The 15,734-nt window shown below is 39.8% G+C and overlaps 1 protein-coding gene across 1 annotated transcript in view; it reads right to left on the bottom strand.

Moving 5' to 3' along the window:
- dnah5 (dynein, axonemal, heavy chain 5) overlaps nt 1-15,734 on the bottom strand; it is a 337,850-nt gene that overhangs the window by 149,477 nt on the left and 172,639 nt on the right. The window contains exons 41-42 of the mRNA XM_043689617.1: nt 5,194-5,347; nt 3,098-3,244 (exon numbers count right to left, since the gene is read on the bottom strand). Of these exons, the coding sequence (XP_043545552.1) occupies nt 3,098-3,244; nt 5,194-5,347 (301 nt within the window). The remainder of the gene's footprint in view (nt 1-3,097; nt 3,245-5,193; nt 5,348-15,734) is intronic.

The raw sequence follows: 15,734 nt of genomic DNA, 5'->3' as shown, positions 1-15,734 counted from the left end.
ACACACACACACACTTTCTCACACTCACAACCCCCACCCCAGACAGACACACACACAGACAGAAAAAGACCCACATGCACACATATATATTGTGTGTGGTGAATTTTTTTGGTAGTTTCAGAGTTACATTGCACTTTGCTCAAAAACTGCATGTATTCATGTAGAACTCTGAGCTCAAAAACTGCATGAATTTATGTAAAACTCTGTTATTTCACTTTTTAGATTAGAATCAATCTAAACATCAGGTCATAGATAGAGAACACAGGGGGCTAGCACCTTCAACATATTGTCTAGCTATCACCATTGTTAACAGCTAACCCGAGAATGCAAACTTTTAAAAAAAGGTTTTGTGATTTACACATGAAAGAAGTGAAACTATCACTGTATTCTAACAGATGAAAGGTTTAACAGACGATCAATTCTTCAATGTATAATTTCAGTTACATCACACTGCAAATCTTTGCTATAAATTCTGTGTTATGATCGAGCCCTCCACAATCACCTGATGAAGGAGCGTCGCTCCGAAAGCTAGTGTGCTTCCAATTAAACCTGTAGGACTATATCCTGGTGTTGTGTGATTTTTAACTTTGTACACCCCAGTCGAACACCGGCATCTCCGAATCCTTGGAAAGGGGTCTTCTTCCACATAGCTGCAGATGTCAGCAAATATCTGTTATGGAGGTCTCAGTCCCCTGAGGCTCTGTTGCTCTGTCATGTCAAGGAAGCCTATGCAGGATGCCCTGTCTCATTTTGAACTAGGGCTCTGTGTCCATTCTCTCTGTCATAAAGAGCTTCTGTCAGTATTGTTAGTGTGGTTCCTGGTGCTGCTAGTGCTATTTACTTAGTGCTGGATGCTGCTGGTATTGTTGTAGCTGCTTCTGTTGGTCTTCAGAGATCCATGATATAGCTGCAGAGGTTGTTCCATGAACCTGTAGCCAGGAAGTCCAGGTCAAAATGAATGAACCCAAAGTAGGTCAAACGGGCGACAGAATGTTGAAACTATTTATGAAATCCCACTCTCGGAGCAAGTGTTATAAGCAAAAACCTTTCACCTGTGCAGAGTGAGGTTAGGGCTGATCAGCAATAGTGGAGGGAACTTGTGCCAAGAGTGGGAGGAAGTAGGGGGATTCCTTTATGCATACTTTGCTTCTGTATTCACTACTGAGAGGAACCTTAACATTTCTGAGGACAGCATGAAACAGACTGACATGCTTGAACAGGTTGATGTTAGGAAGGAGAATGTGCTGAAAATTTCGAAAAATATAAGGATAGATAAATCCCCTGGGCCAGACGGGATATACCCTACATTACTACATTAGGAAGCAAGGAAGAGATTGTTACGCCTTTAGCGATGATCTTTGCATCCTCACTGTTCACTGGATTGGTGCCAGATGATTGGAGGGTGGGCAAATGTTATTCCCTTGTTGAAAAAAGGGAATAGGGATAACCCTGAGAATTACAGACCAGTCAGTCTTACATCAGTTTTGGGCAAAGTACTGGAGAGGATTCTGAGTGACAGGATTTATGATTACTTGGAGAACCATAGGTTGATTAGAGATAGCCAGCATGGCTTTGTGAGCGGCAGGTCATGCCTCAAAAACCTTACTGAATTCTTTGAGAATGTGACAAAACACGTTGAAGGTAGAGCAGTGCACATGGTGTACATGGATTTTAGCAAGGTGTTTAATCAGGTTCCCCATGGCAGGCTCATTCAGAAAGTAAGGAGGCACAGGATACAGGGAAATCTGGCTGTCTGGATACAGAGTTGGCTGGCCCATAGAAGACAGAGGATGATAGTATTGGAAAATATTCAGCCTGGAACTCAGTGACCAATGATGTTCCACAGGAATCTGTTCTGGGACCTCTACTCTTTGTGATTTTTATAAATGACTTGAATGAGGAAGTGGAAGGGTGGATTAGTAAGCTTGCTAAAGACACGAAGGTTGGTGGAGTTGTGGGTAGTGTGGAGGACTGTTGTAGGCTGCAACGGGACATTGACGGAATGCAGAAGTGGACTGATAAGTGACAGATGGAGTTCAACCTGGAAAGTGTGAAGTCATTCACTTTGGAAGGTCGAAATTGAATGTAGATTACAAGGCTAAAGGCAGGATTCCTTGATACCGTAGAGGAGCAGAAGGATCTTGGGGTCCATGTCTATAGATCCCTCAAAGCTGCCACCCAAATTGTTCGGGTTGTTAAGAAGGCATATGGTGTGTTAACTTTCATTAGCAGGGGGATTGAGTTTAAGAGCTGCGAGGTTATGCTGCAGCTCTATAGAACCTTGGTTAGACCACACTTGGAATATTGTGTTCAGTTTTGGTCGCCTCATTATAGGAAAGATGTGGAAGTCTTAGCTAGGGTGCAGAGGAGATTTACCAGGGTGCTGCTTGGACTGGACGGTACGTCTAATGAAGATTGAGGGATCTAGGGCTTTTCACAATGGAACGAAGAGGGATGAGAGGTGACTTGATAGAGGTTTACAAAATGTTGTGAGGCATAGATAGAGTGGGTAGCCAGAGAGTTTTTCCCATAGCAGAAATGTCATAATTTCTAGGTAATTTGAGGAAGGTTTAGAGGAGATGTCAGAGGTAGTTTCTCTACACAGAGAGTGGTGTGTGTGTGGAATGCACTGCCAGCAGTGGTAGCAGAGTCAGATACATTAGGGACTTTTGAGTGACTAGAAGAAAGCGAGGACTGCAGCTGCTGGAAATCAGAGTCAAAACGTGTGATGCTAGAAAAGCACAGCCTGACGAAGAGCTCATGCTCGAAATGTCGACTCTCCTGCTCCTCAGATGCTGCCTGACTGGCTGTGCTTTATCAGCACCACACTTTTGACCCGCATTTAAGCGACTCTTGGATAGGCACATGGAAAATAGTACAACAAAGAGTATGTAGGTCAGTCTGATTTTAGAATAGGATAAAAGGCTGGCACAACATTGAGGGCCAAAGGGTCTGTATTGTGCTGTACTGTTCTGTTATGTTCAGACGATAGCCAAGTAGTTTCACTGTTTTGCAAAATGGTTGAATGATTGTGGTACAGTTTGGTACTGCAGTGGTCATTCTGCATCATATTGTTGTTAGATGATTGCTTACTTACCCTTCTTTGCTCTGAGAGTTTTTCTCCACAGAGTTGAAAAAATGCCATCTGTCCAGTCATTTGTGGCTACATCAAGTCGGCCAAACATCTGAGGGGCAGTAATTGCTTTCGGATTCATTCTCATCTCACGGTGTGGTTCACCACAGTCTGCGAAAATAAAACATAATGTAGATAATATTACAAATCCCAAAACTGCTTTGCATTTTGTCACTTATTGGCATATTTTCATTCAGGGGAGAACTTACAAGCAGAACTTCAGGCAACAGAAGTATATATCCAGAATACAGATATTGTAGTCCTGTTGTTTGGTCAATTTCCCAATCATTGATTTTAATGGATGGAAAGTCATATTCAGCACTCTCTGTACTTGAATTCTACAAGCACACATCAGTCACAAAACTTGCATTCATTACAAATAAAATCTCATACACTATTATCAGAATCCTAAATTTAATGCAATTAAAATTTTAATGGATTACAATTTAATCTTAACATTTAATTCCTCCTTCTGATTCTATAAATGGCTTGTCAAAGAATAATTTATGACAAAGTTTGAGAAGGATACAATGAGAGCCTTCTGTTTCCTTCTCCTCCTGTTTCCCATCCACTCTGAATGCATTATTCATGCCTGAAACTATTGTCCATCTCTGGCCCCTATCTCATACTCCCAATTTCTTAAAGAAAAACACAGACAAAAGTAGAAAATGGGCCAGGGTGTCTGTGCTGGATGAGAAATAGATATCCATCCTGATCACACTTACCAGCTCCTGGTCTGTAATCCTGTACATTACAGAGTTACAAATACACTTTTTAAACATTATAGGAATTTCTGCCTCCCTCACACTTTCCACACTGAATATACCACTCTTCTGGATAAAATTTTTCTCAACTTCTGCCTCAAATCCAAGCATTCTACTTACTACCTTCTCTTCTAAAAAATTGTTTGTCACGTACACTGTATCTCAGCCTCTCCTACACATCAACCAAATCTCTTCTCAGGTTCTTCCTTTCCAAAGATGACCAGCCCAACCTCTCAAATTATTCCACGTGGCTATAATTATCTGTTTCCACATGTTCTCCTTGTTGAAATCAGACTTTTTTTTGCTGGAGGTGCAAGCAAGTTTATCTGTAATCTGTTCCACACTTTCGCAATCTTAACAGGGGCCCATCCTCCAAAAGTGACCTCGTCTTCAAAAAAAAATTGCACTTGTGAATGAATGGTGCTCAGCCCTCTCTTGAATGAGTTCATCCTGGTTCTATGTAGATTCTTCATGTCACTGGGGGTGGCACTGTGGCTCAGTGGTTAGCACTGCTACCTCATAGCACCAGGGTCCCAGGTTCAATTCCCACCTTGGGTTACTGTCTGTGTGGAGTTTGCACTATGTGGATTTCCTCCGGGTGCTCTGGTTTCCTCCCACAGTCCACAGATGTGCAGGTTAGGTGAAATGGCCATGCTAAAATTGCCCATAGTGTTAGATGCATTAGTCAGAGGGAACTAGGTCTGGATGGGTTACTCTTCGGAGGGTCGGTGTGGACATTTTGGGCCTGTTTCCACACTGTAGGGAATCTAATCTAATTTCATCTTCCTTTCAGTGATTCTTGATTTGCTTTCAGCTGTACTTCACCTTCACAGTTAATCCTAATCTCAACCTCACCCTTGACTACCCAGGCTCATATCCCCTCTTCCAAAATCACCAAGTCACAACATATGCTCCAGCCTGTTATCTTTCCACCTCCTGCATTTTCAATTACATGCAAAAATATTAAAATGACCTTCCAGCCACTTGCTAGCAGCACTGCCATCACACTGACTCAAGGATAACTGGACACTTTGATATCAAATCTGATGTCTTTACACTGTGTTTCCATATCATTCAACAACCCCTACCCCTAAATTCTTTTCTCAATCCATCAATCAGCCTCAAATTCTGTCTTAAATTTTGTCCGAGGACACTTGAGGATTAAAGTCTTATCTTCCAGTCAAAATTTTAAGCCCCGTATTTCCGGTACATTCAATGCTCCAATTTAAACAAATTCTATACAGAGATAAGAGTGACTGAAAGACATAATGAGCTCTTGATTCCTTTCCACCTCACCTGTCATGGCTTTCATCAATGTATGAATACAGGTGGTTTTACCAGCTCCACTGGGTCCAAGAGTCATCATACCATGCCTAACCCTCTGTGTCTCAAACAGCTGAATAACTTTAAGTTTCCAAGGAGGATGACTAACAAGTCCAGCTTCTTCAACCTAAACAAAATAAAACATATTCTGAATATTTTAGACTTACAAAGACAATAAAGAACTCTATATACTTTTATTTTACTAATCAGCAATGTACTAGTTAAGGAATCAGAGTCATTTTAAATTTACACTGCTGCTAAAGTCCATAACATAAAGATTATTTGTTCTAATTACTGCACTTCTATCAATTCAAACTCCAATGTGATACATAAATATTAACAATCTCTCTCAACTTCAGTCATAGCCATTACTGCAGGACAGAGACCAAATACAAGATCACAGTCGAAGCTCTGAACGGAGTCATGAATCAATCCTTTGTGTCTTCTTCATAAAGAGAATCGGCATTTATATAGTGCTTTACACCAAATGTCTTAAAGTACTTTACAGCCAATGAAGCACTAATGAAGTTGTGCTGTTGGAATATAGCATTCTGAGACAAAAGGGGGATTTTTTTTTGGGGGGGGGAGCGGAAGAGGGTGTTTGAATTTTTAAATAAAAGTGGATAGATTTGGGTTAGTTCTGTGAAAGTTTTCTGCTTAAAAGGTCAGGAAGTCAGTTTGAACAGTGACTGAAATATCAGCTCCAGGAAGATATGGCTTCAGTCATGTGCCTAGCAGACAACTGTGGTAATAATGGAGATGATGTTCGTAAGACAGAGGTGTGGAAAAGTGTAGAAACCAACAAAAGGTGACCAATAAAAATAAAAGAAAAAGTAAACTTTGATGGTAAATTTACAAATAATGTAAAGATAGACAGCAAGAGCTTCTTTAAATATATAAAAAGGAAGAGCAAAGACAAAGTGAACATAGGCATCTGAGAGAACGAGGCTGGGGAAATATTAATGGGGAACTAGGAAAGGACAGAGGAGTTGAGTAAATACTTTGCATCAGTCTTCACAGCGGCAGACGTTAATAGCATCCCAAAGTTACTACATAATCAAGTGGCAAAAGGAAATAAATACTGTAACCATCATGAGAGAAGATGTACTAGGGAAAGTAATGGGCTAAAAGACCAATAAACCCCCTGGACCTGATGGGATACACCTAAGATATTAAACAAAGTGATTGATTCTATTATTCTGTGAAGTAGTTAAGGAGGTAGTGGATTCACTGGTAATAATCATCCAGGAATCCTTAGGTAACGTCCAGTGAAGTTATTTGGGTGGAACTGAGAAATAAGAAAGGGATGTTCACTTTCTTGTGATTGTCCTATAGGCCTCCCCAGTAATCCACGGAAAACTGAGAAACAAATTTGTAAGGGCATTTCAGTTATCTGTAAGTATAATAGGATGGTTATGTTGGGGATTTTAACTTTCCAAACATAGACTGGGACTGCCATAGTGTTAAGGGCTTGGATGGAGAGGAATGTATTAAGTGCGTACAAGGAAAATTTTCTGATTCAGTATGTGTAACTACCTACTGGAGAAGGTGCAAAACTTGACCTATTTTGGGGAAATAAGGCAGGACTGGTGACTGGGGTGTCAGTGGGGGAGCACTTTGGGGCTAGTGACCATAATTCTATTAGTTTTAAAATAGTAATGGAAAAGAATAGACCGGATCTAAAAGTTAAAGCTCAAAATTGGGCAAATGCCAATTTTGAGGGTATTAAGCAAGAACTTTCAAAAGTTGATTGGGCTAGAAGTTCGCAGTTAAAGAAGCAGCTGGAAAATGGCCTTCAAAAATGAGATAACAGGAGTCTAGAGATAGTATGTTCCTGTTAGGGTGAAAGGCAAGGCTGATTGGTGTAGGAATGCTGGATGACAAGGGAAGTTGAGGTTTTGGTCAATAAAAAGATGTAAGCGTATGTCAGGTATAGACAGCAGAGAGCAAGTAAATCCTTAGAAGAGTACAAAGGCTGTAGGAGTACACTTAAGAGGAAATTCAGGAGGGCAAAAAGGCAATAGGAGATAGCTTTGGCAAATAGACTTAAGGAGAATCCAAAGGGATTTTATAAATACATCAAGGACAAAAGAGTAACTAGTGAGAGATTAGGGCCCTTAAAGATCAGCAAGGCTGTCTATGTGTGGAACCGCAGGAGATGGAGGATATACTAAACGAGTATTTTGCATCAGTGTTTACTGTGGAGAAAGACATGGAAGATAGACAACATGGGGAAATAAATAGTAACAGGTTGAAAAATGTCCATATAGAAGAAGTAACGAAGAGGATTGAGGAGGGCATAGCGGTGGACATGATTTATATGGGCTTCAGTAAGGCATTGAACAAGGTTCCTCATGGTAGACTGGTTAGCAACTTTAAATCACATGGAATACAGGGAGAACTAACTATTTTAACTGGCTTAAAGGCAGAAGACAGATGGTCATGGTGGAGGGTTGCTTTCCAAACTGGACCTCTGTGACCAGTGCTGTGCCACAAGGATTGGTGTTGAGTCCATTGCTTTTCATCATTTCTATAAATGATATGGATGTGAACATAGGAGGTACGGTTAGTAAGTTTATAGATGACATCAAAATTGAAAGTGTAGTGGACAGCAAAAAATGGTTACCTCAGAGTACATTTGATCAGATGGGCCAATGAGCAGTGAAGTTTAATTTAGATAAATGTGAGATGCTGCATTTTGGAAAGACAAATCAGGGCGTCTTAATAGTAAGGTACTGTGGAGTGTTGCTGAACCTTGGAGTGCAGCTTCACAGTTCATTGAAAGTAGAGTTGCAGGTGGGTAGTAAAGTGAAGGTGGTGTTTGGTACGCTTGCCTTTATTGGCCAGTGCATTGAATATTGGAGTTGGGTGTTCATATTGTGGCTGTACAAGATATTGGTAAGGCAACCTTTGGAATATGCATTCAATTCTGGTCTCCTTGCTATAGGAAGAATGCTGTGAAACTTGAAAGAGATTAGAAAAGATTTACAAGGATGTTGCCATGGTTGGAAGGTTTGAGCCCAAGTGAGAGGTTGGGTAGGCTGAGGCTATATTCCCTGGAGCATCGAAGGCTGAGGGGTGACCTTATACGTGTTTATAAAATCATGAAGAGTATGAATTGGGTAAATAACCAAGATCTTTTTCTGGGAACAGGGGAGTCCAAAACTAGAAGGCGTAGGTTTAAGGTGAGAGGGGAAAGATTTAAAAGGGACCTAAGGGGCAACATTTCCACGCAGTGGGTGGTGTTTGTATGGAATGAGCTGCCAGAGGAAGTGGTGGAGGCTGGTACAATTATAATATTCAAAAGGTATCTTGAGGAGTATATGAATATGAGAGATACGTGCCAAATGCTGGCAAATGGAGCTAGATTAATTTAGGATATCTAGTGGGCATGGATGAGTTGGACCAAAGGGTCTTTTACCGTGCTGTACATCTCTGTGACTGTATGACTTAAAATTACCAGAGGATTAGAGAATTGTCAACATAACACCTTTTCTTAAAATGGAAAGGGAACATAAAAAAGTTAACTATATGTCTCTTAGCTTAATGCTTGTTACTGGGAATATGTCAGAGCCTGTAAGAGATGGAATAGTAGAACATTCTAGAAATAGATAATGTGATCAAACAGAGTCAGTATGATTTCATGAAGGGGCAATCATTCCTGACAAATTTACTGCAAAACTTTGTGAAGCTAACAAGCAGGATAGATAAGGGGAAGCAGTGGATCGGATGCAGTTGCAGTTTCAGAAGGCACCATACATTAGATTACTTAGCAAAAGTCCATATTATTGGATGTGGTCTGTTAGCATGGGTAGAGGACTGTCTAACTGAGACATGCTGTCTAACTAGAAATCACACAACACCAGGTTAACATATTAATGAATTGAAATCTGCAACCCATTCTAAAAGATGAAAGACTTAACAGCAATCTAGGCTTGTTCAATATATCGGATCAGTTGTATGACACTATGATATTTTGCTATAAATTCTGTATCATATGATCCTACTCCACGAGCTACATGATGAAGGAGGAATGTTCTAAAAGCATGTACTTCCAAATAAACCTGTTGGACGAGAACGTGGTGTTGTGAGATTTTTAACTTTGTCCACTACAGTCCAACACCGGCACTTCCACATCATAACTAATAGAAGACAGAGGGTTGGAAAAAGGGGGCTATTTTCAGAATGGCAACCTGTATTCTTGTGGAATTCAACAGGGGTAAATGTTGGGGCCACACTTGTTTGTAATATATAAATAACTTAGATAAAGAAAGTGCACTTACTATAGCCAAGTTTGCAGTTAACACAAAAATTGGTGGGAAAACAAATAATAAGGATGATTCAAAAATTCTACACAGGGACACAGACAGGTTAGTGAGTAGACAAAAATTTGGCAAATGCAATATGATGTGGGAAAACGTAATGTTGTGTACTTTGGCAGGAAGAATAGAGGAGGTGACTATTATTAAATTAGAGAAGAACTGCAGAAAGCTAAGAACATAGGGAACTAGCAGTCTTTGTCCATGAACCACAAAAAAGGGAGAATCTTAGTTCAGGAGGTGATAGCAAAGGGAATTGGAATGTTGGCTTTTATTTCAAAGGGAATGGAGTAACAGAGTAAGGAGATTTCGTTAAAACTTCACAAGGTACTAGTTAGACCACGGCTTTAATATTGTGAACAGTTTTGACCCATTATGTAAGGGAAGATATCCTAGAACTGCAGGCAGTCCAAAGAAGTTGATCATGCATGTAGAAAGACTGTCTTATGAGGAAAGTTTGAGTAGATTAGACCTGCACTGCATTTAGAAGAACGATTTGGAACCTTATAAAAACATACAAGATTCTTAGGGTAGATGCAGAGAAGTTATTTCCCCTTGTGTGAGATTCCAGGATCAGAAGGCAGAATCTTAAGAGTAAGGAGTTGCCCATTTAAGACAGAGATGAGGAGGAACATTTTCTGTGGAACGCTTTATCCCAGAGGACAGGGTCAATAATTATTTCCAAGGCTGAGACAGACAGATATTTAATCAGTAAGACAGCCAAGTATCATAGAGAAAAGAAAGATGAATTTGAAGACTATCAGATCAGCCATGATCTTGTGGAATGGTTGAGCAGATTTGATTGGCTGACTGGGCTACTTCTGCTCCTATGACTAATGGTTGGACTCATTACAGGCATTGTTAACACATTAAGGCAATTTGTTTTGCTTTGATTTCAGTCCAGAAGAAAGAATATTGATCTTTGAGTGGGAAATAATGTTTCCTTCCAGTTTAATTTAAGGAAACCAGTCACTACATCAGATGTGGTTTACTGTCTTCAAGGAATTAGAGCCAGGAAAGTTCAGATCATCAGAATTGTCAAAGATTCATACCAACAGAGTTGGAAAGAAACCATAAAATTGGATCTGTAATTTCAAGAAAAATACACTGCATAGTGTCAGTTAAGTAAAGAGACTTAAAAAGATGTGAGAGGAATGATATTTCTTCCACATTGATACTCTGCATCAAATGATGTTGGGGAACAATTTGAAACTTAGTTTTTAGGTTTGCGCTAAGAACTTCTAACTTTGTCTATTTATTGTTTTATTTAACAAACCCGTTGTTAAAAAAAAATCTGCAGCCTTTTGTGAATATATTTTAGTGCCAGGCCACCGCTTTAATTAACTATATAAAAATAAACATATGATCTAACAAGCCAGTGGATCGGACTTGTTCAATAGTACCATCAGCCAGTATCATGAAGGAACATAGTAGCCAATTTGTACACAGAAAGCTTCCCGAATCAACAGTATAATAATGACCAAATAATGTTTATTTTTCATATTGATGGATAAACAACTTGCTTTTCTAAAATGCATAATTCATTCCTTTTATTTTGCATTCCTTTGATCGATGTAGTATCTAGCAATCTGTGAATTGTAGTTGTAGGGGTGAGCTGTACCTGCTTATAACAAAATGGCCCATGTCTGCTCACACAAAATGGCCGACAAAAAAGATAACCCAGCATAACATTAAAGCACAAGATGGCTGAAAGGAGATAAATGAGACTAACAGTCTGTCCCAGCCTTTAAGTAAAGAAAACAATGATACCTTTGATTAAAACTATTCCAAAGCCAGTAAAGGGGGTCTTGAGCAGCAACCATCCTAAACAGTTATGATAAGAACATGCATACAAGACAAACAAGCACATATTCTCTGCTCATGAATGAATGAATGATTATGCCACTAAATGGGTAAACAACAGATGCAAGATATAGCATACTAACTCCCTAATTAGCTACCAGAATAACAGCTCGCTATTTTGTAGTAAACAGTTGTTTCTTAATTACTCTGCAATATTAAGCAATAGTTTTTAGTTCGAGGTTCTCTAACATAAATATAGATATATATAACTAAAACATTTATGCCTACATGTGAAAGTTAATTAGCTTTAGGAAGTACCCTCATTTGTCATGGACAAAATAGGTTGTTCACAGTAATTAATCACAAAGTTCTAAGAATAGAAATAGCTAAACCTAGCCTTAACTTAAGAACAGAAATCAATATTACAAATCTTAGAGCAATTCGTTACAATTAACTGTCTTGTGTATTTTTATATACATAATTAAGACAATGGGAAATGTAAGGGGAGTAATTGAATGCAATACAGTGAATAATAGAATTCAAGCTGTCCTTAAGAGATAAGCCAGCCTGAAAGGTCTGAGGGAGTACAGCCAATGACTTTGGAATGCGAATGAATAGGATGCATAGAAGGATCCCAAGGACTACAGATTAAAGTGCCTGGTAAACACCATGACGTCATGGGACCCTGAGGCTGGCCATAGGGAGGCTCATAATTGATTAGGTGTTTTACCAGATTGGGTGAATGGACGAGAAGGGAAGGGCTTTAACCACGATGTATATGTTCATTGTAAAACAGAAATGTATAAAAATACTGCCATTTAGCGTGTGTCATGATCTATCTTCTGAGCTGAGCGAAAGGTGAAGCATATAACTGTTTTTATGTCGAGGCCGGATTCAGGGAAGATCCTTTGGCCTTTTTCCTGCTTTAACTGGTTTCTGCGTGAATAAACTTCCACTTGCCCGAGTTCTGCTTGTCTCCTGAGTTTTCTTTCCCTGTCAGGGGAAATCGCTCCGACAGTAACATACTGGGGACACACAATTCCAAGGAGTTGCTACATTTCACCATTGAGTTGCTAAATTCGATCATTGCTAGATATAAGGGTGAGCTTGTTGCGAGCTTTTCATAGGTCATTTAGAATAGTTCAAAGATTACTGATAAGTCAATTTACGGAATTGTACAGAGGCAGACAGAAGAGAAGGTTGCTACCTTTCCACTCGGAGAAAGTGAGGACTGCAGATGCTGGTATATCAGAGTCGAGAATGTACTGCTGGGAAAACAGCAGGTCAGGCAGCACCCGAGGAGCAGGAGAATCAACGTTTTGGGCGTAAGCCTTCTCCAACCTATCACCATTACCCCCACCTTCATTTACCTATCGCACTATCAACTACCTTGCCCCCCAGCCCACCCCCCTCCTATTTATCTCTCAGCCCCCTTGGCTCACAAGCTTCATTCCTGATGAAGGGCTTATGCCCGAAACGTAGATTCTCTTGCTCCTCGGATGCTGCCTGACCTGCTGTTTTCCCAGCAGCACACTCTCGACTCTGCTACCTTTCCACTGCTAGACATTTAGGTTCATAGAAGAAAAGGCACCAACTCAAAAACGTGCTGATGTAGCAGGCTCTAAGCACCAAGGACTCAGTAGAAGTCTGGAGGGGCAGTATGTGCAGCTGTGTGTTGGTGAATAAGGCTTCATAAAAGTATTGGAAGCTATCAGGACTCAGACCAAGGTGAGCCATTAATATTACAGTCCAGCTGAGCTGGAGGGTGAAGGGAGCCTATGGCAGTATTTGCACTGTGCAGCTGAGCATGGTTCAAGCTAACGAAATGCAAAGCTGGTGAAGCTTACTGACTGCAGAAAAGTTGAAACTGCTGGAGTGCAGTTTCCAGAATCTAGGAGAATGCAGTCCACAGTGAGAGAGTGAACAAACAGAAAGTTTGCAGTTGCTCAGTGAGTTTGTGATGGAAAGGCTATGATTTAAAATATATAATTATTGTAACTATTCATATGATAACATTTGTACCATCTGATAAAATTTCAAAAATGAATAACTACAATCTTTTACCAACTTTTATAGAGATTTGCTGACCCATCGTGTCACTAACTAAAGTTGCTGAGAAATCTGTGGGGTATGCCTTGACAGGCTCAGCTATTCAACATGCTCTATAGAACATTCATCCACATTTTACCTGTTAATATGTTTATCTCAGATTACGTCTCATAGCTAGAAAATAACGTTTATATACATACAACCTATAAATATAGCAGATTGTATTACTGTTTTAATATTTAACAACAGACTTTACTGTTCAAAACTATGGGATCTTGTGGCTTTATTTTCTTCGTAGGCAACTGGGACCTCCCACTTCTACATTTTTTTTTAAAAAGTGTTACTGATCCCTATCATAATATAAATTTGGCAGTAAGACCTGAGTTCTTGACAAATACCATTAACAGAATGAATGTCTAAATACACATAAAAGATAGCTATTTGGAAAATGGATAACGAGGAGTAAGGAGAAATTAGGAGACAGTTCAACTACCGTTCCCATTTTATCCCAAGACCATGTGATCTATTTTTACTTTTACATGTAAACTGTACAAATGTTATCGTACTAATAGTTAAAATAACTATATTTTTTAAACCATAGAACTTTTAAAAGTGATGCTAATGTGGAAATTATATGCAGCTAATCCTGTCCATAGTAAACATCGTTCCCTCTTCTGGCATTTTGCCTTCCTTATCTCCATCACCCTTCACCTGACCCTTAACACAATGATTACAAAGCAAATTACTGTCACGACCTCATGGTCTGGTCACAAAGTAGGTGAGTAAAAGGAATTAATTATGGATATTTACTGAATATTCAGAAAGGAATTGTCTGATTTGACAGAGTCAACATGGATTTATGAAAGGGAAGTCGTGTCTGACAATTTGAAACTTTTTTCAGAATGATACTAGAAGGAACAATAAGGGGGAGCAATGTATGTGCTGTATTTGGATTTGGTGAGAGATTGAAAAGTGTTGACGTCCAAAGGGATCTAGGTATCCTTGTTTGCAAATCACAGAAAGCTAGCATGCAGATGAGCAAGCAATTCTGAAGGCAAATTGTATTTTGGCCTTCTTTGCAAAATGATTTGCTGACAAGAATAAATGAGTCTTGTTTCGAACGCTGGAGTGTGGAGTGTTGCATGCAATTCTGGTCCTCTTGCCTAAAGAAGGATATACTTGCCAAAAGGCAAGCCACTTGTCAGCATGTGGTGCAGTCAATGTGAGGGAGACTTTGCTTGAGTGAATCAGAGGCTGAGCGAGAACATCTAGGAATTTGGTTCAAAATGAGAATTTGGCGCAGAGGGGGATAGAGGTGCTTTAAGTCAGATTTAACGCAAAAAGTAAAGTGCCAAGAGCAAAAAAGGAGCAGCAAAGGATAAAGGGCATATTGAGAGACCTGCCTGAAGTGCAATCAAGAACGGAATGACACCACAAATCACAGCATGAAGCAAATGCAGGGAAGACAGTTGACTGGTGAATAGGGTTAGTGTGCATTTCTCATATTTATAGCAAGAGTAAGGTCTTTAATTTGCATTAATGTCTCTAGTCTTTATTATTCCTCTTTTTCTTAAAAAGAGGTTGTTAAGTACAAGATTGACATTGTATTAAAAAAATTTACAATAGAATGTTAAAAAATGCAGAGATACTAGATCACTAAATTCATAAATAAATTACATTCAATACCGTGACGGACAGGTGATGTGTTCCTGCAGCAGCATGTGGAAGCTACTGGACACCAAGTTGATGCAGGACACATATATCTGTGCTTACAGCTCAAGGAACTTCAGATCTGAGTTGAGAAACTGTAGTCCAAGCTGCTGCCATTGTGCAACAGGGAAGGGGAAGTTACTTGGACACTTTGCTCCAGAGGACAGTCACATCCCTCAGTCAAGGTAATTTAAGTTTGCTCTGTGATCAGGAATTGGAAGGTGTTATTGTGTGTGAAGCAGGTGCAAGAACCCAAGGGGTAGTGTTCAAGGAGCCTCAACCCCTGCAGTTGTCTAATAGTTACAAGTTTGCAAGCAGTGTGGATGGAAGTGGGGACTGCAGGGAGGATGAGCAAACTAATCACAGCATCTTGGTTCAGAGAGCCATTGAGGTGAGAGGAGAAAATAGTGAGAGTGGAAAGAATATTTAGGGGGATAAGTAATGTTCTCTGCAGCTCTGAACATTAGTCCTGAGGCCTGTCCAGTGCTAGAGTTAAAGACATCTCCTCCAGGCTGGAGAGGAACTTGGATGTGGGAGGACAGATACTTATGGCATTTGGTAGGACCAGAAAGGGGGATCTGCAGAAAGAGTATGAACAATCAGGAGCTAAATAAAAAAATATAATATCCAAGG

This window comes from Chiloscyllium plagiosum, chromosome 5, assembly GCF_004010195.1.
Source record: "Chiloscyllium plagiosum isolate BGI_BamShark_2017 chromosome 5, ASM401019v2, whole genome shotgun sequence".
Classification (NCBI taxonomy): Eukaryota; Metazoa; Chordata; class Chondrichthyes; order Orectolobiformes; family Hemiscylliidae; genus Chiloscyllium; species Chiloscyllium plagiosum.
Note: the sequence above shows the minus strand (reverse complement) of the source record. Positions and strands in the feature narration are given on the sequence as shown.